The 25,428-nt window shown below is 34.8% G+C and overlaps 1 protein-coding gene across 1 annotated transcript in view; it reads left to right on the plus strand.

The window, feature by feature from the left end:
- CDH8 (cadherin 8) overlaps window positions 1-25,428 on the plus strand; it is a 527,274-nt gene that overhangs the window by 298,167 nt on the left and 203,679 nt on the right. Inside the window, exons 5-7 of the mRNA XM_051975087.1 lie at window positions 4,163-4,330; window positions 14,693-14,880; window positions 17,775-18,028. Coding sequence (XP_051831047.1) covers window positions 4,163-4,330; window positions 14,693-14,880; window positions 17,775-18,028 — 610 coding nt within the window. The remainder of the gene's footprint in view (window positions 1-4,162; window positions 4,331-14,692; window positions 14,881-17,774; window positions 18,029-25,428) is intronic.

Consider the following 25,428-nt stretch of genomic DNA (forward strand, 5'->3'; position numbering starts at 1 on the left):
TTTGACAGTTATTAGCTATATAAGTTTGGGCAAGTCCCTTTATGTTTTCCTGCTTCAGTTTCCTCATCAATAAAATGAGAGTTGGATTTGATGACCTTTAAAGTTTCTTCAAGTTCTAGATTTTTACTTCCATTATTCTTCTTTTTCTCTTTGTTGCATCCTCTATCCTCCTCATTCTTTTCCCTTCTTTTTTTGTCTTTTCTTCTTTCTTGCCTTTTATCCAATCTTTCCTTCTTTACCCTCCCCATCTTTTCTTTTCTGTAGCCTCCCCTTTCCTTCTTTATCCTTCCTCTGTCTCTCTGTCTTTGTCTCTGTCTGTCTGTCTGTCTCTCTCTCTGTGTCTCTAAGTAATGGAGAAAACAAATAGAGAAATAATGATGTCGGTAGGATCCATAGAATCACAGTGTAATATGATTACTTTTTGAAACAACCTACTGAATCCCAGCATATTATTGAGTTATAGTAAATGTTTCCAAATAAGCAATGTCCTCCAGTCGAGTGCTCTCTGAATGGGAACCCCTGAAAGAAGAGTCATCTCTATGTCTAATAAAGAGTCCTAGAGCTCTGAGCTTTCTTTCAAAAGCTCACTGCCCAGGTGGATTAGATTTCCCTTGGCGCTCTGACAATTCAAATGATTCAGTAACATGAACTCTTTGCACTCTTTTTACAGACAGATGATTTCATTAAAACATATGATTCAAAAAACAAGATTACAATAAAAATAGTCACAGAAAAAAATGTCGCATCTTCCAATTGTGTTTAACATTTATAGAATCACTAGGGGAATGAAGAAAATGTCTTTTCCCTAGATAAGAGGAAATGTGCTGATTTAAAAAGAAAGTTCAGTGTGATGGCAAAAGAATAGAATTTCAATGTCAAAAAATTGAGATGGAAAACAGATTCTGCTTCTAACTATATCTGTGATATAAATTAAGTCAGTGGTTCTCAAAGTATGGTCTAGAATCAGAGTCCTCAAACTTTTTAAATAGGGGGCCAGTTCACTGTCCCTGAGACTGTTGGAGGCTCTATAGTAAAAACAAAACCTTTGTTTTGTGGGCCTTCAAATAAAGAAACTTCATAGCCCTGGGTGAAGGGGATAAATGTCCTCAGCTGCCACATCTGGCCCACAGGCCGTAGTTTCAGGACCCCTGGATCAAATCCTGGGGATCTCTGAAACCCTTTTAGAGGTCTACAAATTCAAAAATAGTTTCTATTTCCAATATGTTAATGTCTATAAATATAATCCAGATAAACTAAACTCTTTGGAGAGATCCTCAATAATTTTTAATAGGATAAAGATACTGAAAATAAAAGTTTGAGAACCACTGGATTAAGTAATTAATCTTCTCTGTACTAAATTATCAAATATGTAAAATAATTTGTGACATTATTTCTATGTCCTCCCCAGTTCAAAATCTTTCAATAGTAGGAAAAAAGTATTGACCTTTGGAGTCAGAAGATATGCTTTCAATATTTATACTTATATATGATCCTGTTCTTTGGGATTAATCCCCTCATTTCCATTCACACTGATGAGTTGGTACCCTAAAAGTTTAGCTACATTTCCAAACCAAGCTGGGAAATGGCTGGGGTGGAAGTAAAGAGTATTATTAATTACTAGGCCATACCATTGTGCTTCTTACTATAATTATCAATTATTATAAATTAATTATCCAGACTAATTAGCCAAGCTGGCCTAGTAAGCATAGTAGGTATAAGACAATAACCCAAAAGGTCTATGACACTCTCTCACAAAAACGTTGAAATTCTACGAATTTGTAGTGTGAGCTTAGAGAGTAAATGGCAAAAGGGTAACATAATACCTTCTTGAAGTTATTTTATGGGGGTCCTTAATTCCCCTTGAGTATAGTATATCTTTTCTCCTATTTCTGAATCCTCTTGAATTTTGAGACTTGAATCTGCTTTCCACATTTCAACGATTATTATAATATTATTTTGAAGATATTCTCACCAGCTACTGCTGTTCTGGAGAATGTTGCCGGGGTGTCACTGGAAAAGTCCAAATCCTCTGTCCCTCTGAGTTCACTAATTCCTCCTTTGGTTAAAAGAAAGGGAAACATATCCAAGTTAAGACTTAGATACTCTCCTCTCTCACCAAGTGATTTCTTCTCAGGGATAGCTCTATCTTATCTCCTTCACCAGACATCCAAATCTCTAGGTCCTGAACTGGCTCAATATTTTATACATGATCAATAGAGTATGACTAGTTTTCTTTGACCAATCTGAACATTTTTCCTGTACTTGAAGTATGAGATCATTTCAAATGATCAAAGGAACATAAAAACTTATGTAAAACTTTTGATTGATTGATTCAGTTGAAGACTATTCTTCACTAAAATACAAAGGTTTAATACCTTAATACTTATTTTGCATAGGGTAGGGGGATTTGATTGATTTATTCAATGGTCTGCCTTCTTGCATACATAGCTTTGAGAGGAAGCATGGTATAGAATGATTTATTTGGAACCAGGAAGACCTAGATTTGAACCAGGTGCTTACTAACAATGTAATTCTGAAAAAAGCCTAAACTTGTTCTTAGCCTCAGTATTATCTTTTGTAGAATGGGGAGAATAATAACACCTGCACATGAGATAATTTAGATAAAATCTTTTGCATACCTTAAAGGGAAGAGAATAAGCATTTATATTATACCTACTATGTATTAGATATTGTGCTAAGTTTTATAGTTGTACACAGTAAATTGTGTACAGTTTTACAGTTGAGGAAATTGAAGGAAGCAGAGGTTCGATGACTTGCCCAGTGTCACATAATCAATAAAGAATCTGATGCTCATTTGGAACTCAGGTCTTTTTGATTCCAGGACCATCACTCTATCCACTATGCTACCAGCTACCTTGATGTAGCATGTCATTATTGTTGTTATTATTATCATTATTAAGCCAGTTACCATATCTTCCTGAGCCAAATGTTTCTTATCTCTAATTTATGACTTATGTGATAGAACTTGGATGATCTATTTTATGGGTTCTTTTTAAAGAAAATGTTTTGTAAACTCTAGAGTATTGCGTAAATATAAAATTATATGAGTTGTTCATCATCATTATCATCTTCATCATAATTTCATTTTTATTTTCTTGTTCAACAAATTTCAAACATAAACACTACTGAGAAAAATAAATATCTTGGTACTGATATTTCTCACAACATTAGGTAGACTATTGCACAGGTGTTTAATATAGTTTTTGTTTTTGAAACTGAGCGTAAGTATTGGGCCATAAGTTCAACTTTTGCCAGCTCCCTGAAAGTACCTTTGGGGAAATTGCAGGAATAAACATCATGATATGTACTTACCTGTCTTTTATTCAGGTGTTTGTTTTTTTCTCTATATTTTAAAGCTTTAAATATCATGTTTAGCTTGGTAATTATGAATATATTTGCTATGGTGAGATTATTGTTATTATTATCATTTATTACTTCATTTGATACTGTCATTTTCTTGTATTTTGAATTTGATTTTATATGTATGTTTATGTGTATATTTTATTTCTCATATATTTATTGGTTTTGTAATAAATTATCTTTGATACCAAAACTCTCAGCTATTTGTATATTTATGTCCTTTTGCAAAAGGATTCAGTGTATAATAGATTTTAGTATTCATTTACTTGTAATTGTTTCCACAGAACAATAGTATGAATATAGTGTATGATTTATATTTTAATTTGGAGAAAAGAAAACCTAGATTATGTGTTAGTATATATTTCTCAAGTTCTTCCTTAGGTAATTCTTGTGATCATGATAACAATATTGAATAACAAAGAATAAATTATAAACAGCTTTTCACTAGACAAATATTCTCCTGATAATAACTTTATAAGAAAGCATTATGAATATTATTATTGTCTTCGTTTTACAGATAGAAAAAAGTGAGGTCCAAATAAATGACTTAAGCAGTTCAAGACTGTACAGCTAACAAATCACAAAAAAGTTGTGAACTCAGGTGTCCTGATTCTAAATTCAATTTTTCTATTCTATTGACATCTGATATAATTTAGTGATAATTTCAAATAGGAGATTATATGTAGGACATCAAAAAGAATAAAAACATAATCAGCATGTAGATCCATTTTCTAATGTTGTCTCTGGCTTGATTTGCTGCTTTTTCCCCTCTTTTTTGTAGCAATTATTAAAACAGCTCTTCCCAACATGGACAGAGAAGCAAAGGAAGAATATCTGGTGGTCATCCAAGCCAAAGATATGGGTGGACATTCAGGGGGCTTGTCTGGGACCACAACTCTCACAGTAACACTCACTGATGTCAACGACAATCCTCCAAAGTTTGCACAGAGTAAGTGAAATTGCTACTTTGGGATGGTAACTATTTTTGATCTTCTATATATATTTTATAGTTCATTGAGTTTGCACAACAGTTATGTATATTTTGTACATTTTGTGTCAAGATTGTGTCTTTCATAGTCTAAGCTTTTCTCTGATTCAAACTTGGGCACAAGAAGTCACCAGTTTTATTCAATACAGTATGCTTATGATGAATTACTATATTAATGAATTATAACTTCAAACATAGTTATAGTAAAATTTTACAGATAAAGTAGTTAAATTTTAAGAAAACTAAAGCTTTTAGAAGCAAGTTACAAACTCAGAGACAAAGGAGGAAAAGATTTTTATTGATTAAGAAAAATAGCTATCATAAAATCTATGCTCTCAAAGAAAAGGGGTCTAAAACCCCCATCAGGATACCACAGTATACTAGCCTGTTAACTAAAAATTATATGTAAGATAAAGAAAATTGGTAATCTTATTTTGAAAATTTTGTTTAATTAGTAATATGTATTCAATAACAAATTAAATATTAAATATTTTATAATATATATTCAAATATGCTTTGAGCAAGGGGTATGTAGGAATAACTCAGTGAAGTCAATAAAAACTGAGTTAACAATAGAGAGGAGGAAAATTACGAAAGTATGAGTCATTTAGCATAGGGACAAATACCTCAGTTGGCTCCAAGGATATATGCTTGCAGATAATCACTGATTCCTAATATTCACTTAGTTCATCAATAAATAATGACCAGTGTCTTTACTCAACTAAAATTATTTTAAGATGTGGTAAATAGGTGACATTGGATTATGGAACAAATTCTTTAGTTGTCCACTAAAGCTATAAAGACTTCAGACATAGGTCTACCAGTGGACTGTCCTATGTCCTTTGCCTGAGAACCTGGTCAATTCAGAAAGGCTCTTCAACAAAAGTTTTAGCCACAGAGATTATCATTATCTGGCCATTAAAAACAAGTAAATAAGCAAACAAAAACAAAAACTCACTTCATTAACCAAACTCCTAAAGGATTAATATGATAGTTGATATTAACATTAATATGTTAGTTCATCAATATCTATATAGTTGAAGTCATAGCTCCTTGATATATCCTATGTATTTAAGAAGGCAAGAAAATGTGATAATGACATCACAATTATTTTCTCTTTTAAATAATGGCTTTGAAGATTTCAATTACTTGGAAATTGCATTCCTATAAAATTAATCAATAATATCAAATCAATTATATGACATAACTATTAGTAGGTCTCATTTGGAATATATATGTATATATGTACTTAAGTGTCTGATATTCCTACCTCAGTAATTTTATTTCTCTAACTTCTAGAATCCTGAATTAATATAGATACTAGAGGTATCTATTTTACCACAAGGAGAAACAGAGAGATACCTATAGTTTTTGACTTTCATATGGACAGTAAATGCCCTTTCCTTAATTCTTCAGAGTTGGTTTTAGGGTGTGGGAGCTTGAGGGAGGTGGGAGAAGAAAGCAGTCTTACCATAATGGTAGAAGAATTAGAACAACAATCAGAAGATGTAAACTTAAGTACCAGTTTTGCCAAAGCTGGGTAGCTTTGAGCCAATGACAACTTCTTGGTCTTAGTTCTGTCCTCTACAAAAAGTTCTGATAAAATGATTTTCAAGGTCTCTTCCAACCCAAAGACTCAGTCTCTGGCCCTCTCTTCGTATAGTTTTGGAATACCATTTGATTCCCCAGGAGAAAAACCTGCCTGCCTGCCAAAGCAGCCAAATGCCTATCTGTGTAGGAGAATAGCTAGACTGATATATGTTTCTGTGCCAACCCTCTTTTCTTTCTAAAAGGTAGAGAATCTGACTGAATTGCTTATAAAACAGTTGTAGATTCAGAGAATTGTAGAGGTCAAATGGAACTTTAAGGTCCTTTAGATTAAATGTTTCAAATACATGGCCAGCCCTAGCAATGATTCCCAAGTAGTGTAAACTAGGGAAATATTTAATGAGGTAAATAAAATATAATAAAACATATAACATTACATTTTAAAACTACATCAACTTGTGGTCTACAGGGATCTTTAAATATAGATTATTATATTTTTTTTGAACAACGTTTAGACCTTTGGAACATCCCAGATGATTAACTAGCCATTCCCTGATTGAAGACTTCCAGGTCAAATACACATAAAGATAATTCAAATGGATATTTTAGAAACATCAGCAGTCATGATTTAAGCAGGATGGAAATGCTTCAGTATGCTTTGTTGTATACTGCAGATTAGCTTAGGAAACAGTATATACAATATAGATGCCTAACTTTAAGCAGGTACAAGTGAAGATTTTCTCTTCTTGACAACGTTTTCTTCAAAGTTTGGATAAATTTCAGTAGAAAGGCAGTTGTCTGAAAGAAAACATTCTGGATTTTGGAATTAGAAGTCTTTGAAAATGAGCCCTTACTCTGTTCCTTGCTATTTTTGTGTAACCTTGGGCAATCCACTTTACTTATAAAAACTTGAATTTTCTCATTTTTAAAATAAATATAATCCTTCCAGCATTTTCCATTCTAGGAGTTGTTAAGATTGGATGAGATCAAATATGGAAAGTGTTTTGTGAATTATATAATTTTAAGTTACTATTGAAAGTTCTAGGGACTCTGTTGGGGAAGAGCAGCCAAATATTTTAATATAGATATAATATTTTAATGGGGGAAAGATATTGATAGAAAATAAGAGCTGAATCTCCATTTAAATAAAACATTTATAGAAATTGAATAGATACCTGCTCAGTATATAGTTACCACAGTTCCTTTGGAGTTCAGTCACACTGCCTGGAAATATTTCAGACTACCCGTCAGTCATTCGTCAAAAAGAATTTAGTAATGATTTACTATGTCAGGCATTGACCTAAGCTTTTGGGGGGAGGAGGCTATTAACAACAAACCTGGTCTCTGCTTTCAATCAGTGAAAGATATAGTGCAAACAATTAAGTGCATAGTAAATATAAACTCTAAAAAGGCGGTAATTTCTTTGAAACCAATTTTTTCCAGGTCATAAATCGTGCTTACCAGTTCAGTGGTATGTAAACAGTTCTATTTCTCCTTCAGAGTTTCATTTTGCCACTCATCAAAACTAGAAATCCCATTTGTGCTTAACTCAAGAGACACAGAGCTGGCAAGGAGATATGCAATCACTGTGCTCTTTTCTTTCCCTTCTGCAGTTGGCAAAGTGAGGATTATGCTTTCTCACTTGTGAAGTCAGGGCAGGGCAGGAGTTCAACAGACTTGAGCATGTGTCTAATGATGCAGACACTTTTATGGGGAGTTTCACAGAGTAGCACATCAATGTAATGGCAAAAGACAGCTCTTTGGGTTGGGACTACCGCACAGGGTCTCTCCATAAGCATTTGCACAGTCTGTTTTTTTTCCTTCAGTTTGTGCTTGACCCTTATTGTTTGTCAACCATGCTTCTGATGGAAAAGAAGAATACAGGAATGAATACATATGGTCAAAGGGAAAATGCAGTGGCTCAGGAGCCAGGGGATCTAAGATTTGGTTCCCTCACTAAAAGCTGTGTAACTTGAGCAAATCACTTCATCCATGGCCTCAATTTTCTCACTGTAAAATGAGGGAATTGAATTCATATATGACTCAAAAAGTAAATTAGCAAACGTTTTATTAAATAGCTAGGCAGATTCTGTCACTGGGCTAACTGTTGAGTATCTCCTCCTTCCCGCCTTCCATCCCCACCTTCAGATCTATTTTTTTCCAACTTCTGAGATTGAATCTCATTGAAAAACTCTTTCTAAGGAGGTAGAGGAGAATAATGATTTCAGGAATACTGGGAAGGATAAATTCTGCACTATCTCCAGTCCCCTTACCCCCAAAATGCATCCTCTCTGCTCTAATGGGATGTTTCAATACCTATCACTTGAGCCTCATTCTTTTAACTTAATATTTTGTTCCCTGTTAAAATGCAGGTATGTGTAGAAAAGAATAACACTTTAAACCTTATCAAGCATGGACATTTTTATAGAAATGAATTCTCAAGAAAAGGAATTAATAGGAACCAGAGGTTAAGTATGAGGAATTATGACAATTCTGTCCTCTAAAGTTTCCTGACTCTGTGACTTTGGGCATGCTAATTGCCCTAGGTCTGTTTGCTCATCTGTAAAAAGAGGGCATTTTACAGCTGACATCTGGCATGCTCTTCACTACTGGGACTATTGTTCTATAATGGATAACTGAAAGGGATAATGGAGAATAAAAAGAAAAAAGAGCAAGGAAACACACCCCAGTTGTGTTGGATAGGGCCAAAGTCAAAGTACAATGATTTTATACCTTTTCTAGGGTCAATCCAATGAGGTCTGCTTCCCCCAAAGGCAGCCAACACTGATCTATAAATGGATTTCTCATTTTCACTAAACTATTAATACACTATATAAGCATAAGTCCCTATTTCTTGCTGAAACAAAGACAGAAGGGATCCAAGAGTCTTCATAGTTCTTGGTAGCTATCCATATTAGAAACAATTGACTATGTAGCACATAAATTGACTCACATTTCTACCATACTTTAAACTTTAAATCTACTTTCCTCACACTGACCTTAAGGAGTAGTTTCAATGATTTTCCTATGAGCATAAAGCTTTACAGTGATAAAATTCATTCTTAAGCCCAGATCTAGTTTTAAATTTAGTGTGTTTTCCTTAATGTGCTTGAGCCAGAATAGAGTTATCCTTACCTACATTTTAACAAGGAAAAACAATCTTCAATCAAAAGAATGAGTCTCAAATGGTAAAAATCAAAGCATCCCACAAAAGCAGAGAACAAGATTTTTTTTGGGGGGGGGGGAGAGGAAAATTGGAAAGAAACAAAGGGAAATGATTTATTCAGGGCTGAGCTGGAACTAGGACTGGGCTTTCCTGAATAGCTAGGTAATGCTCTTCCTGTTTTAAAAAGCTACCTGCCACAGCTTCAGTGACTGTGAAATGACAGGGAGGGTCATCCAGCTTCTTGAAGAAACTTGGCCTCTTCATTAAATCCTCATTCATACTAGTTGGTCACCTATGTCCGTTTCAGCAGAAAAGGTGAGAAGTGAAGAGAGATGATGGATTACTTCTTAAACAGATTTGAGGTACAGTGGCAGGACAGAATGGTTTGGGCCATCCCTGGGCAAGAATGTGTTTTTTGTTTTCTGGATTCTTTTAAATCTCTCACTCCCTTGCTTCTTCCTCTCTATCTCTGCCCTGCATTTCTTGGGTTTCCTCTTGGTACTTCTTCTAGAGTGTTCCACCCTACCAAACTTTATCTTTTTAGATAGGTAAACTGAGATGCCTTTTACCCACTTCTCTCAGAAACTCTCAATGTTTCCTTCTACTTGGATAAACTAATGTGTGAAAGAAATGTATAAATCATGATGCGACAGCAGAGGAAAATCAAAGTCATTTTGGGGTTATTGTGAACAATCACACAAGCAGAGAGACAGCTTCTGACTAGGATTAAAAGTGGCTTTGAGCATAGAATAAGAAGTGGGTCATTCAACATAGGTCTCTTAGAAATTCCACAGTTTTAGCAGAATACACCGTTGAGAGCCAACTAAATGTTTTCTTTGCCTCCATTGCTATCTATCCTTAATCACTAAATAGGTGTGTTCTCAGTCAAACAGACTTGAAAGCCTTAGCTTAAAAAGGCTCATATCTCCCATTCCAACCTGGGCCATCTCCAGTCATCTTGATCTATATCTTGCCACTGGACCCAGATGGTTCTGGAAGGGAAAGTGAGGCAGGTAACCTTGCACAGCCCTCCTTCACTTAAATCCAAATCACTTGCATGTCATTACCTCTCTGATGTCATGATCTTCTTAGAGATCAAAGGATAAACAACAACAGTAACAAATATCTACTAACCAAAGGGGCTTTTAAATTCAATAGTCAACAAATTGATGCTTAGGGATACATTTTGGATATAATAAATGTTTGAAGATCTTGAAACTATGTCATTTCAGCCAAATCAGACTATGGAGAAGATAATAGAAAGAAGGCACTATAGGGGTAACTGGGTGGCACCTAGTGGATAGAGCACCAGCCCTGAAATCAGGAGGAGCTGAGTTCAAATCTATCCTCAGACACTTAACATTCCTAACTGGGTGACCCTGGGCAAGTCATTTAACCCCAATTGCCTCAGGGGAAAAAGTTCCTTTATTCAGAAATAAATTCATTTTGCTTCTCTGGGGGAAAAAAAAATGATTCCTCCTTGGTCTTCATTGCTTCTAAGATTTTAGGGGATTTTTTTGATATGGATTGGGGGAAGAAATTAGTGCCACCTAAATTATATTTTTCAGGCTAAGTACATAATTACAATAATGTAATTATGGATTGGGTGGCTACTAGTTAATTCACTCAGTAAATTGTTTGACTGCCCTCAAATCAAAATGATACACACCCTAATAATTCCAATAGAACTTCAAGTAGAGAAAGAATGGAGGGGTAATATTGATGAACCTGTCTTCAAATAAAAACCTGTTTTCAAATAGTAGACTGCCTTTGATGAATGCTTTGAGTGAGATCTGAATTGGAGACTCCTTCCCTTTCCAGTTTCTGACTTATTTAGGGTTGCCAGTGTAGTTAATGCTCTAATTAACAGCTCTTCTTCCTCAGAAACTTATTGTTTGTATTCAGTAATGGCAGATTACTCCCTTTGTTAGAAGAAATCAATATCAATATAGTAACATTAATGCAGAGAAAAAAGGAAAATAACAGGTTCAGAAGGTGCCATTTGCAATATCTCTTAAAGATTTCCATGGTAGCTCTAGAAGTAGCAGAATTTGTTCCCTTGATATTTGTCTTAATTAAAATAATAACTAACTGAATGAGATTGCATTTATCCTTACCTCAGCTATCAAATTCCTTAGAATCAGAGTCAGAGGGCTATAGGGGTCGGACTGCCTGGATTTGAAACTGGGAAGATCAAGGGGAAAATCCCACCCACCTTAGAAGCTTAAGAGTTACATAACCTTGAGATGAGTTCTAATATCTTGAAATCTCAGTGTTGTCATTTGGAAAGTTGGGATAATTATAGCACCAATCCACAGGGAAGTGAAGGTCAAATTTCTCTGACTGTACCTTACGCCTAGAATATTCTCCTTCCTTCATTCCAATTAATGACATCACTGGCTTCCTTTAATTCCCATTTAAAACAACACCTTCCATAGGAAGCTTTCCCTAACTCCTTAATACCAATGCTTTCTTTCTATTAATTATTTCCTAATTATCCTGTGCATGACATTCTTGGCATATATTTATTTGGGTGTTATCTCTCCCATTATATTGTAAAATACTCAGGGCAAAATCATTTCTTGCCTCTTTTTGTATCCCCAGCATTTAACACAGTGCATGGCACATTTTTTACTTTTCAATTATTCAACCGTATCTGGTTGTGTTCCTATGGACTATGTATGCACTATCCATGGGATTTTTTTGGAGAAAATACTGGAGTGGTTTACCATTTTCTTCTCTGTCCTGGCACATAATAGGCATTTAATAGATGTTTTGTGAACTGAGTTGAAATTATTTAAGTGAAGTGTTGTTCAAAATTTAGAGTGCTATGTTATTAGTATAATAAAATATGTTTCAAAGATTTTTAAGGTTTGCTCTCTTTCTAGGTATATATATATATATATACACATACATACATATTATATATAAATATATACATACACACACATATACATGCACACACCCATTGCATACATACATATATGTGTGTATTATATATGTGTATAAACAAATCTATACCTGTATATGGATACATTTATATATATATATATATATATACACACATAGATGTATGTGTATAGATATGTGTTTGTAATTTGATTCTCATGAAAGCCCTATATGGAAGGTGCTATAATTATTCTCATTTTACAAATAAGAGAACTGAGTCTGAGAGGTTGAGTGATTTATTGACGGTCCACTATTAGTAAATATCTGAAACAGGGTTCAAATTTATGTCTTCTGTTTGCTTAATTCTAATTTTTGAGGAATTATTTTCCTCAGTGAGCTTTTGTACAGCCTTTTCCAATTGCCCTCTAAGGCATTTTTCTCCTCATTATACTTTCACATTTCCTTTTGCACCACTTTCAATTCTTTATCTAATTTTCCCTCTATCTTTCTTATTTGATTTTCAGAATCCCTTTTGAGTCCTTCTATGGCCTGAACCCAATTCTTATTTTCCTTGGAAAGTTTAGATGTAGGAACTTTGACTTTTTCCACGTCTGAGTGTGTTTTGTTCTTCCTTGTCACCATGTAACTTTCTGTAGTCAGAAACATTTTTTGTTGTCTGTTCATTTTCCTAGCCTATTATTGGGCTTTTAATTCTGTTTCCAGAGTGGAGGGTTCATTGTCCTAAACTTCAGGGATTTTATACAGCACTTTTTAGAGCTCCTTCTAGGGATCTGACCACAAAGCATTCTTTTCTGCCTTGGAGCTGTTTGGAATATACGACCCTACTGTAGCTGTAAGATCTAGCTGCTAAAGTAACAAAGTCCATTGCTTTGCTGACTCTAGGGCCAGGGTGGGGACTACATGCAGGACTCCCAACTTGTTGTTACAGACCTATTCTACTGACCTTCCAAGTCCTTCCTGGCGTGCCAGGGCCGATTGGTCCAGAAGCCATCAGCCCCTCTATTGATTCAGATTTCAAGATCTGAACTCACTGACAATGAGCCTTGGCCAAGTCTGTGTTGGCAGGGCCCATGCTGGGATTGCATGTTAGATTCCCGCCTTGGTTCCACAGACCTTTTATGCAGATTTTCCAAGCCCTCTTTTGGTCTCTGGGCTGAAAGGTGGAAGCCACCAGTATTGTTGCTGATTCAGAGGTCAGAGCTAAAGCTGGGTAGGGCTGGATTTGGCCTTGGGTTGGAACTAGAGTTGCACCAGGACTGCATGCTGGACTCCCACAGTGATGAAACTTTTCTACTGACCTTAATAACTTTCACTTGAAAAATGTTCTACTCTGGCTTTTGTGTTCTGAAGCTCTAAAATTTGTCTGGGATCTTTAATTTGGAGTAATTTGGAAGAGAAGTTGGGTGAGTTCCTGCCTTTACTCTATTGTTTGGATCATGGACAAAATTTCCTGTTTCTGTTCTTGCTCAAATCCATGTCTTCTGAATTTTAGATATAACACTGTATCAATAATACCATTCTCAATTTTTCAATTAAGTCACTGATTAAGGATTTGGAAAATGTGAACTAAACTCATCTTCTACATACCAGTAACAAAACCAATAAAATTATTTGGAAATAGAGAATAATCTTTGTTTTCTTCCTCTACTCCCACAACCCAAGGATCTTGGTAGCATGCATTTCTGTTGTTGTATGTATGAAGGTAGGGGAGAAAGTAGTGGGTAGGAAAGAAAAGGTATCATTTTAAATAGAGTCTAAGGGATATAAAAGAAAAATCTCATTTTTAACAACAACAAAAAACCCCCAAACAATAGCAATGAATTCATATGGTTAAGTAAAATGAGAAATACAGTTAAAGAATGCCAAACTGAAAACTACCTCTGAGATTAACTAGTTCAGTCACTTCATTTGGCAGCTGGGGAAACTGAGCCTCAAAGAAAAAAAAAATTCCTTCCTTAAGGACACACAGATGTTTCTAGTCAAATTTAGGATTGAGTCTCAGGTAGTGCTTTGCTGAGATTTCCTTTCTGAATATTATAGCCCACCAGCTGGGTTTTTCATTGGCATTAAGATGTCCTTGGCAAACCAATGAACACAGTAATTCGTGGTATGAAGTAGTTATTGTATCTTTTGAAATATGAATGGGAGCACTCCTGAATCTCTACTAATTAGACAGTTTTCTACTCCACAGAAGAATAAATACACACTGTAATTGTATTCTGTCTGGAGAGGTTTGAAGGCAGGGTGTGTGGTCATCAGAGCGGTGAGGACTTTAGTAACAAGAGAAATCTTTCATGTATCTGAACAGCTTGCTGGAGGGCACAGCAGAAGTTTAGTAATTGGATTTTATCAAAAATGGGCTACAAGTCTGTAAATACAAAGGTAAGTTCAAAAGTGCCTTGCAGTGTGTCACACATTGCATCTTTCTGTGCTGAAAATAGCTTAATATTTTATGTTTGGCAACACTGAACATCCCCGCAGGCAGTAGATGGGATAATATAGCAATAGAAAAGAGAAGCATTCACACAGAATCAACCGAGTATTCCCACATTATGCTGCTCTAAGTACATAGTTCGAATAAATAAAGTTTGTTTAGCTCAAATCCCATCTATCCACTCAAGGAGGTCAGGAAAGAAGAAGACTTATGATAGGAAAGTTGCAACCCGATTTAATATTAGTGTTTTCCCTTTGTTTTTAAGGTCTGTATCACTTCTCAGTACCCGAAGATGTTGTTCTTGGTACCGCGATAGGAAGAGTAAAAGCAAATGACCAAGATATTGGTGAGAATGCCAGGTCATCTTATGACATCATTGATGGTGATGGGACAGCTCTGTTTGAAATTACTTCAGATGCCCAGGCCCAAGATGGCATTATTAGGCTGAGAAAGGTAAATATTAATTGAGAATTTGAACAGATTTCATATTGAGCAATTGATTGTATTTAAAACAATGTTTTATAAATCTAATTTGTTAAAGTACAGAGACAGTATGAACATTATAGAATAATTATGTTAGACTAAGTATTCTTAGTAAATAGATTTGAATCTTTATGGATGTAGTTTATATTACTTCCTTTTATGCACTCTAAGGTTTAACCTCCTTTCTTTTCCTTACACACAGTACTACATATCACATCTCAATGCCTTTGAACAGTCTGCTTTAACCAAGGTTCAACAAATATTTATTAAATGACCATTTTGTTTATAATAGTAAAAGCCCATATATTAGAAAAACATGACAGCCTTATTGAGTGATATATGAGTGTGCTCGAAACTCTGAAATATAGAGTATTTTAGAAAGCAGAATTTAGACATCATTTGGTCCAACTATCTCGTATTACATATAAGGAAACAAGTCCAGAGAAGTTTAAGAACTTGAATACCACCATTGAGATCATTAGTGGCAGAGCAAGAAGTAGGGCCAGATTTTCTGATACCCAAATCAGAGATATTTCCATTCACAAATTTTCTCCACATTCTCTAGAGGAAGGAATCATAGAACCATTAATCTCCAGAATTGGAAAGGACTATAGAACCCATCTAATCTTATATCTGCCTCAATTTCTGCTGCACTATCTCTCCATCATACCCTACTAACCCACTCCTCACCTTCTCAATCATCTACTGGTAGTTGGCACCTAATGACCCAGTGAGCAGAAGATTCTACATTATAATGAGCCACAGCCTTGTCGCCTCTCAATTTCCATTTATCAAATAGATGAATGAAAGCAACTTAAGGCACAATGTGATGAAGTATTTGCAGCCAATTGGCTTCAGATATTTCCCTATGTGAAAAATGGAAGCAATCTTAATATTGATCCCTCTGATTTTAATTATGCAGTGATTACTACACACCAAAGTGTTTGTATAATTTACTAGCCAAAAATAGCTGGCTGATTATTGTGGGATAGCTTTAAACACAGCAGGACTATTTCGGGGGACTACAGACTCTGAGCACCTAGAGTCCTGAATGAATAGTAATGGAAAGGTGTGTAAAGGTGACTTATGTTTGAAACTGAGAGTGATAAAGGGATAGTTAAGTTGAGTATTGACCAACCAAGATATGTTTCTGAGGGAGAAAAAGATGCCAAGGGTCCCCCATCTCATTTTTATTGTTATCATTAGTAATCTATTATATATTATGAGACTTTTTTATGAACTAAAGCAATTAACCTTTTGCTCTAGCTCCCTTCAGAGTTATTCATAAACTCAAAAGCCTTCAAATTGTCACTGTGAATATTTGTCTTTGCACCACCAGTCACTTCTGTATTACAATAGTATTGCAGTGAGCAGTTTCTAGGGAGTATTATTTACAAAAAGCAATAGTTTTCCACCAGTGGAAATTCACATGGCATAAGAATATAGAAATTATGATACACCTACAAATATGTATGTATGTAGTATATAGGAATGTATTCTGAGACTTCTGCAAAGAATCTGAAATCACAAAATATGTGCAGCAGGTATGATTGCCAAATTATGGATATGCTGATGTTGAATAATCTATTCATAGGTACAAATGCCTAGTAATTTCAGAAAAGACGAGAAAAGTGTGTGTGCTTGGCTTGTTTACTAGGAAATTTTCAAATACAAAAATCAACACAAATTTTTTCAAGTAAGAATGTATATTTAAGCTTTCACAGACTTCCTGAAAGAGTCTGATAATTTCTATTCGTGTTCCCATTTTTATCCCACCTCAAATCTTAAGTTCTATTTTTTATGAGAAATTGTGATGCAAATCTAACTACCTTTTTTGAGACATTCCAAATTTATGTCCTTGAAATTTGAAATTATTATGAGATGTAGAGAATGGTATTGTGATGATGCAGATGCAGATGTGTGTGTCAAGTTGCTAATATGGATTTATTCAAGGAACATTTTTTTTTACCTAGTGCCTTTCATTAACTATAATTCTATGATTTTTAAAGATATGAAATATGAATGACCAAAATTTTAGCAGTCATGATGCAACGAGGAAGCTTCAGATGGCTTCTAAAAGGATGGGAAAGGTATAAGCAGAAATCTATTTATACCATCCTCTATCTTGTCATTTAGAGTCTAGTAATAAAATAAGCACATCAACATATATACACATACATCTCTTCATAAGAATATCTCTTTATGTAATACAAATCACAGGATAGAATGCTTTCAAGGAAATCCTGATGAAAGATAAACTTCATTTGGCTTCCTGATTAGTAGTGCAGAAATTCTTTGGAAACAGAATTGTATGTTGTTTTTTTTTAAAGCACACATACTTTTTTTATTAGGATTAGTGTTAAATTCCACTTTATAATGTCTCTTTAGACCAAACAGTGGTTATTTCTAGCCCTTTCCATTTCACACACTGTTGTAGAAATAATAAAATATTCTTCCCAGATAGAGATGGTGTGCGATGCCTCCTTATCTCCTACTAGCAGAGGACCGATTAAATGTGTGATTAGTATGCAGGTCACATCAACACTAGTAAAATTTTATTACAGACCCAAAGTGAAATTTTAATGGTACAATTCATGACGAAGAATATTTTGTGAATTTCCCTGGAAAAGAGGAAAACAAAACAAAACAATAGGAGATTGCTTTCACTGAGCCTGTATAATAAACAGATATCAATAAATGCCTATAAAATTTACAGGTTGGATCCTTGGGAATGGGAAGCAATTGCATTAAAGCTCACTGAATGTGTTTAAATGCACATAACTTTCATCCATCAGCATTATATTCATTTGTTCTTGCTTCTGTGGTCATTAGTGAGAGACATTCATCTTTGTCATTCTTAACAGCCCCTGGACTTTGAGACCAAAAAATCCTATACGCTGAAGGTAGAAGCAGCCAATGTTCATATTGATCCCCGCTTCAGCAGCAGGGGACCGTTCAAGGATACAGCTACAGTAAAAATCGTAGTGGAGGATGCTGATGAGCCTCCTGTCTTCTCATCACCTACTTATCTTCTGGAAGTCCATGAAAATGCTGCCATTAATTCTGTGATTGGTCAAGTGACAGCTCGGGACCCTGATATTTCTTCCAGTCCTATAAGGTATTTCTTCTTTAAAGTTAGTATTGGGAAGTATGTTTGTTTGGTTGGTTAGCATACCAAGGGTATTTGCATACAGAGTGAAAGTTTCTCCCCAGATCATGCTAAATTGTGACAGTTTCCCCCCTTCACCCCTTTGAAAAAGCAGAGATGCAAAAGTTTATACATCCTGGTTGAGTTCACTTGATTTTGTTGCTCTGTTTACATGTTTTTAGCAATAAAAAATGCAAAAAGCATTTGATTGTTTCTCCTCTTTTGACAGTTATAGTGAATTAAATATAAGAAAGTGGAGGAATGAGACAGCTGGGCCTAACCCCTCAGGAGGCACCTCTCTCATTCTTCTATTTGGCTTTTAAATAATCTTCTGATCTTTAAGTGGATAATTCTGATTGGTTAGCATTTCTGGAATGGTGCCATAGGGTAGATATTGTTTTGTGTGTTTTCTCTTTGGAAAAAAAATCCCTTTGTTTATACTTTCTCACTTCTGAATTCTTCTGAGAATGGGAAATAATCTTTCATATGGGTTTTCTAAAAATGAAGCTAAATTCTCCTCCCGCTGGTCCTTCTTCAACTTGTACATGTCTTTTTCCCTTTGCCAATCGTCCATATGACAGGACAGGTACTCTGGCTAAATAGATTTCTTCCCAAAGAACACTGAAAATCTATAACTTGCTCACTGGTCTCCAGGGGTGAAGGCTTGGCTAATGATGTGTTTGAGTGTGGATTTCAAATATTGTCTTAGAGATTTTTTTTTTTTTTGGTATTAAAAAAAAATACCTAGAAGGAAGATATCTTTTCAAAGAATTTTACAGGTTAAACCATGAAATAGATAGTAACTCATGCCTACTTTTATATACAAGTTTAAAAGCCCAATTCCCATTTAATTACTTGGCTCTAGAAAACTATAGCCAGCATTCTGCTTGGCTGTCTTATTTATTAAACTCAGTTTTAAAATACTAACTACTTTCTCACCTCCCAGAAAAGTGGCTAAATCTGTGATGGTGAATGATTTCACATTGAAATGGAAAATGGATTTACCAGTCTGCTGCTAAAGCATGAGTTTGTACAAAGAAAAGTCCACCAGACATTTACAGTGGGATCATCTTGCTTGAAAATATTTCTATTATAGTAGTGGTTGTTTTATTCTCCACTCCAAGCTTCAGGGTATTTAACAAACATGAAAAGACAAATGCTTTACTTTTTCAACTAGGTAGTAAAATAGATAGAGGAGTGATCAGGAAAATCTGAGTTCAATTTAGCTTCATTGTAGGATAAGTAATTTTACTTTTGTCTGCCTCAATTGCCTCATCTGTGAAACAGAGATAATAATAAAGCCTATCCACCAGGGTTGTAGTGAGGAGGAAAAAATGTACTATTATTTGTAAAGAATACCTTAAGACAAAATATACATAATTACTATTTTTGAATTTGAAACTTGCCTCTATGATCTCCACTAATGGGCTTTTTCTGACTATTTGTTCCTCTTCATCTATAAAATGAGGAAGCTGGACTACATAGATGGTCACTGAAATCTTCTGGAACTCTAGACCTGATCATAAGATCATATCACAGGGATATAAATTAATTTTTCATCAGAAGATAATTCTTTCAGAGAAGGAAAAACATCATTTGGGGAATTGTGTGTTGTTCACATGGTAAGACTGGATCTCCTTGATCCATTCTCAGACCTAAAAAAATTCAATGTATTGTGGGCATCATAATTACTCTCATTTAACCTATATATATATATACACTTATAAAGGAATAGTGACAAATAATAGAGAAGGCAACAACTAGTGAAGGAAACTATTGGTATTTCTAATCTGATTGATTAGAGGGCTATAGAGTCACTCTTTCAAGGTCACTGAGATTGTCTGCTGAGATATGAACAAATTCAGAATTCTTCATTTCTCCTTTTCATTCCACTCCTAAATTACACATATAAAGAGATATGTACTGATTATATGTAAATCTTCTCTTTCCCCTATGAATATCTCTCCAAATGAACAGAGACTGTATTAGGGGAGGAGGAAAGGGAGGACAGAAAGAGAAGAGGAAGCAACAGTCCTCTATTCTTATTTACTCCACAGTGTCTACCAAGAAATAAAAGAAGAGGGGAATGTTTTGGTGTAATTTAAATAACATAGCTCCAAAATTTCAGTTTGGCATCAAATTAAATGTAATATGACTCCATAGGACAAGTATGAAGGAAAAGAAGTGATTTGCAGACTGTTATTTATTATCTGTGTTTTCTATATTGTTTCAGATAGATTATGTTTTCCTCTCTACACACGATCAAGTTAATTTGTGTGCAAAGCTGAATTTTCCAACTAGCCAGTGCAATTCAGAGCTTCCAAACTGTCTGTCAGGCTCAAAAAAAGGCAGCAATTTAACCTTGCTTTATCTGGAGGACATACATATTCAGGGGGAAAATATTGGTGGGGGAGGAGGAGAGAAGGGAAAAAAAAAGAAGACTGGGTTATTGCAGCTCTGGGACAGCAGTATTTTATATGCTGACAAAAATGTATTCATCTTTTATGCAAATATTTACTTTGTCATTCAATAAGAAATATATACATATCAGAGCATATGCCACATTACATTCTCTACTGTCCAGGCTGCCTTGGAGATGCAATGAATCTTTTCTGTAACATATATGGAGATACTAGTAACATCTTGTATTTTTAATAGTTCTTTCAAGGGAAAAAATATGTGCTGTGACAAGGAGGCATGACTTCCCCATTTTTCCCTTGGGAAATATGCCTTTATGAAGCAGTTTTCACTTTGAAATGATCCATAATTTTCTAGGTTATTGATTATCAAATGATAACAGCTAGTTCCTCATCAAATCTCTAATTCAAATGCTAGCTTAATATATGTTTTTAATTAAAAATTACATTTTGAGAGCAATAAATGAAAAGAGATATTTCATTTATAACAACTGCATACATAATAGCCTAATAAGCCAAATACAGTCAGGGTTTTGACATTGGATTATTATGTTTCTATCATTTCATCTACAGCTTTTCATAAGTAATGGTAGATTAGTTTAAATTATCTAAGGAGAGGAAAAATAGCATATTTCTGCCCTAAATGCTTTCATGGACAGCTTAGTTCCCTTCTTACCAAGGTTCTACAATACCAGAATGAAGAAGTGAGTCTAGAATTTAGGAATGGCAAACATTTCAGATTAGCAGCAGCTGGCCCATTGGTTGTGTGGGCCCACAGACTCCCTCCAGTCCCTCCATCTGGGTTCAGTGATGAAGTTTGTCAAGGAGCCAACTTGTTCCTGAGGAAAAAAAAATTGATATCCTTTTAAATAAAACCAAGCATTGGAAGACAAGCCCTTTATACCTGAAAGTCAAACATGGATACTGCTTTTGCAAGGGATGGTGCTTTCATTACCCACTATATCTTGGCCTGGCTCTTATGATGCTTCACTCATTTAATTCCTTTGTCATTTTCATGTAAGCTATCCATGCCTTCCCATGTTCCATGTACCTTTCCCTTACAATTTCTTTTGTGAATATAAACATATTAACTCTTTTATTATTTCTGTGAAGGGTATGTCAATATTATCCCCTATAGACTTTCTCATCATCCCAATAATTTTTCAAACCAATCTATTTCTTTTAGCCACTAACTACTTGCTTATGTGTTGCCTCTCATATTAAAATATGTGCGTCTTGTGGCAGGACATATTTTTGCTGTCTATGATATATCTAAGTACTTGGCACGAAGTTTGGCACCTGGTAGGAAATTTATAGAGGCTTTTAAAATTATGTGTTTATATGTGTGTGTGTGCTTAAATGAAAATTTAGAGATAAATTTGAATAGAATGTAAAGTTCTTAGGAAATCTTACTTAAGATTATGATATAATTGTAGAGGATGAAAGCTTCACTTGGAAAAGTGATTCATCTTATTATTTAGTTTGTTCCATTTGTACAGATCCCATTCTAAAAGAGCTTTCATGTTTTAATAAATTTAAGAAGGAATGTGATTCTTTATAGATTTAATGAATCTTAATTCTATTAGATATTTGAGTTTGTATGAACATTTTCTTTTATTAATCTACACAATTTAAAAAGACAATGGAAAGATATAGTGTAGACCCAGGAAGGTGTTGACATTTTTCAACATAGAGTAGTGGAAATAACACTAAACTTGGAGTGAGAACACATAAGTTCAAAGTTCAGCCATACTATTCACTTTAGTGGGCAACTTTGGAAGAACAAATTCATTTTATGAGCCTGAGTTTCTTCATTTTGAAAATGAGGGGATTGGGTTAGATGATGTTTCTGTTGCATTTTAGTCTTACTTGTTCAATTCAATGGCCTTTTCTTAAGGGTCAGTCTCCTTAAACTCTCTGTAGCCTACACTGTTGGTCACTCTCTTTCCTCCTTCACATTCTCTTATCTCATATCTCTTCAGGTTTTTGGCGCATCACTTTCTAGTTTTCTTCTACCTATCTATTCCTTTTCTGTCTCCTTTGCTAGATCCCCTTCCAAATCAAAGTCTTCTAAGTGTAGATGTCTCTCTGGGTTCTATTCTGGGTTCTCTTCTCTTTTCTCTCCATATTACTTCACTTAGTGATCTCATCAATTCTTCTGGATTTAATTACTATTTTTATACTAATGATTCTCAAATTTACCTTTCTTGACTTTCTCTGTTGATTTCCAATCTTATAATTCCAACAACCTTTCCGACATCTTGAACAGAATGTCCAACAGACATCTTAAACTCAACATGTCTAAAACAGAACTCATCTTCCCTCCTAAACCTTCTCCTCCTTCTCTGTTACTATAGAGGTTAATGCCATTCTCCCAGCCCCTCAGGCACACAAACTACAAATCATCCTGGACTCCTTACCATCTCTCATCCTTCAGATCCACGCTGTTGCCAAGACCTGCCAATTTCACCTTTGCAACATCTCTGAAGTGTACACTTCACTCTTCTGAGACTGTCACCATCTGGGTACATTTACCACTTAACATCTTGATTAGGGCACTGGTCTAGGGTCTGCCTACCTCAAATCTGTCTCAACTCTAAACCATCCTTCATTCAACTACTGATTTTCTTAAGTATAAATCTGATTATGTTACCCTTTCCCCTTCTTCTTTCATTGTCTTTCCTTTATGCTCAACAAACATGCTCAATACAAAATGTTTTTGTTTGACATTCAAAGACCTTAAAACTTAGATGCCTCCAACCTTTCCAGTCTTCTTATGCTTTATTTCTTAACATGTATTCTTTGATCCAATGACATTGGCCTTCTGGCTATTTCAATAACAAGATACTCCACTTCTTAGCTCTGGGCATTTTCTCTAGCTATACCCCAAGTCTAGAATGCTTTTGCTTTCTTTAGTCAGACACTGACATCCACTTTCTTTTAAGTACTAAATAAAATCCCACTTTTTACAGAAAGGCTTTCCTTATCCCTCTTAATTGCAGTGCCTTCTCTTTTGTAATTATATTTTATTTATGTTGTTGATAGCTTGTTTTCTATTTATTCATTTGAATGCTGTCTCCTCTGTTAAACTGTAAGCTTTTTAAAGAAAGCAACTGTCATTTACTTCTTTTTGTATCCTCCCAACTTAGAATAATACTTGGACCATCACAGGAACTTAATAAATATTTTTTGATTGGTTGATCTACAATGAGCTGTTTTTTTTTAGCAAGAGTGAAAAACAATAAATAAATAACTAGAGTGCTACATTGGTATCTCTTTAAAATATAAGAAATGGAGTAAGGTTCCCAGGACATTTAGTAGAACTGCGTGATACTTTTCTAGGATAACATAGTTAAGAATTATACAGGATAAGGTGTGAAGAGATTATAAAGCATGAGATTTCAGCTTAATATATGGTAGTGGTGGTGATCGTGGTGGTGATTAATAAGTGGTATAGATAACTCCAAGTGATTAATAATTGATGTAGATACCTCCAAATGAATATACTCCATCAAGTGATACAGATCAACAACTTTGTTGCTAGTGTCTGAGGCCAGATTTGAACTCAGGAAGATGAGTCTTCTTCGCTCTGGTTCTGCCATTTTATCCACTGTGCCACCCAGCTGCCCATTCACAATGCTGTAATTCATATTCATATAGGATTTTTAAGAGCCTACATAAGAATACAAACTGCTTGAGAGAGGGAACATTTTTTGTTTTGTCTTCCTATCTGCAGTGATTAGCATAGTTCAGCACTCTTAGTCCTTGTCTGTGGAATTGAGTACCAAATGCAAAGTGCTTTTTTCTACCACTATTGAAGAAGAAGAAGAAGAAGAAAACACTATTATTCTCATGTGATCATTGAAGAAAATGATTTTTTAGGGAGTAATCTGTAAAACAAAGTTAAGGGAACCATCCAAAATCAGTCAATTAACTGATTTCTGGAGTAAAAATTTGAAATCTTGATTTAAAATCCAATGTTCTTTCCAGTGTCCAAGCCATGATTACATTTATTCTTATTCTGGGAAATCTCAATCATTTCAGAGGGTTTTGCCTGTATTTGGAAAGCTTTATACAGTTTAATTGTTTAACAACAATAATAAAAAAGAGGGATTAAAAAGAGAATGTTATGAAGAGAAAAGAACTAAGAGTCAGTCTACTGGATTCTTATATTGTTTCTATTATTCAGCTCTCCACTTAAATCCAATTCACTTGCATTTCATGACATCATCTTTCTGATATTATGGTTCTTTTGAAGAATAAAATACAATAAATAAATAAATAAATAAAAAACAATAACAACAATATTTTGTCCAGAGAAGAGAAGAGTTAAAGTTAATTAATCAGTCAAAATGAAATCACTTCGAGGTTTACATCTTTAATTCTATGTGCTAGGCAATTATAGGCCCCAGCAATACAAAAAGAAAAGGGACACAAACTTTGCTCCTAAGTAGCTTGCATTCAATTAAGGGAAAAAATGTAGACACATATACATTTATATAAAATTGTAAAAAGCAATGCAAGTACTTGAGGGGGATGCATTAATGGCTTACTAGATACACAATAACTCATGGTGGTATGAGTGGAGGGATATGGATGTGTATGTGTGTGTGTGTGTGTGTGTGTGAGAGAGAGAGAGAGAGAGAGAGAGAGAGAGAGAGACAGAGAGAGAGAGAGAGTGTGTGTGTGTGTGTGTGTGTGTGTGTGTTTGTGTGTGTGCTTGAACTGATTCCTGTGGGAATATGATAATTTTCAGAAATACAGGCATGAGGGAAAGCATTCCAAAAATGGACAAAAAGAACTTTCAAAAGCATGGTGATAGAAAGTGGAATGTCATATTTAAGGAATAGCAAGAAAGCCAGTTTGGATACATTTTTGAGTGTGAGAAAGGGAGTAATGAATAATTAACTTGGGAAAAGTTTGGAGCCAGATTGTGAAGGGCTTTAAATGACA

The sequence above is a fragment of the Antechinus flavipes genome, chromosome 2 (genome assembly GCF_016432865.1).
Source record: "Antechinus flavipes isolate AdamAnt ecotype Samford, QLD, Australia chromosome 2, AdamAnt_v2, whole genome shotgun sequence".
Taxonomy (NCBI): Eukaryota; Metazoa; Chordata; class Mammalia; order Dasyuromorphia; family Dasyuridae; genus Antechinus; species Antechinus flavipes.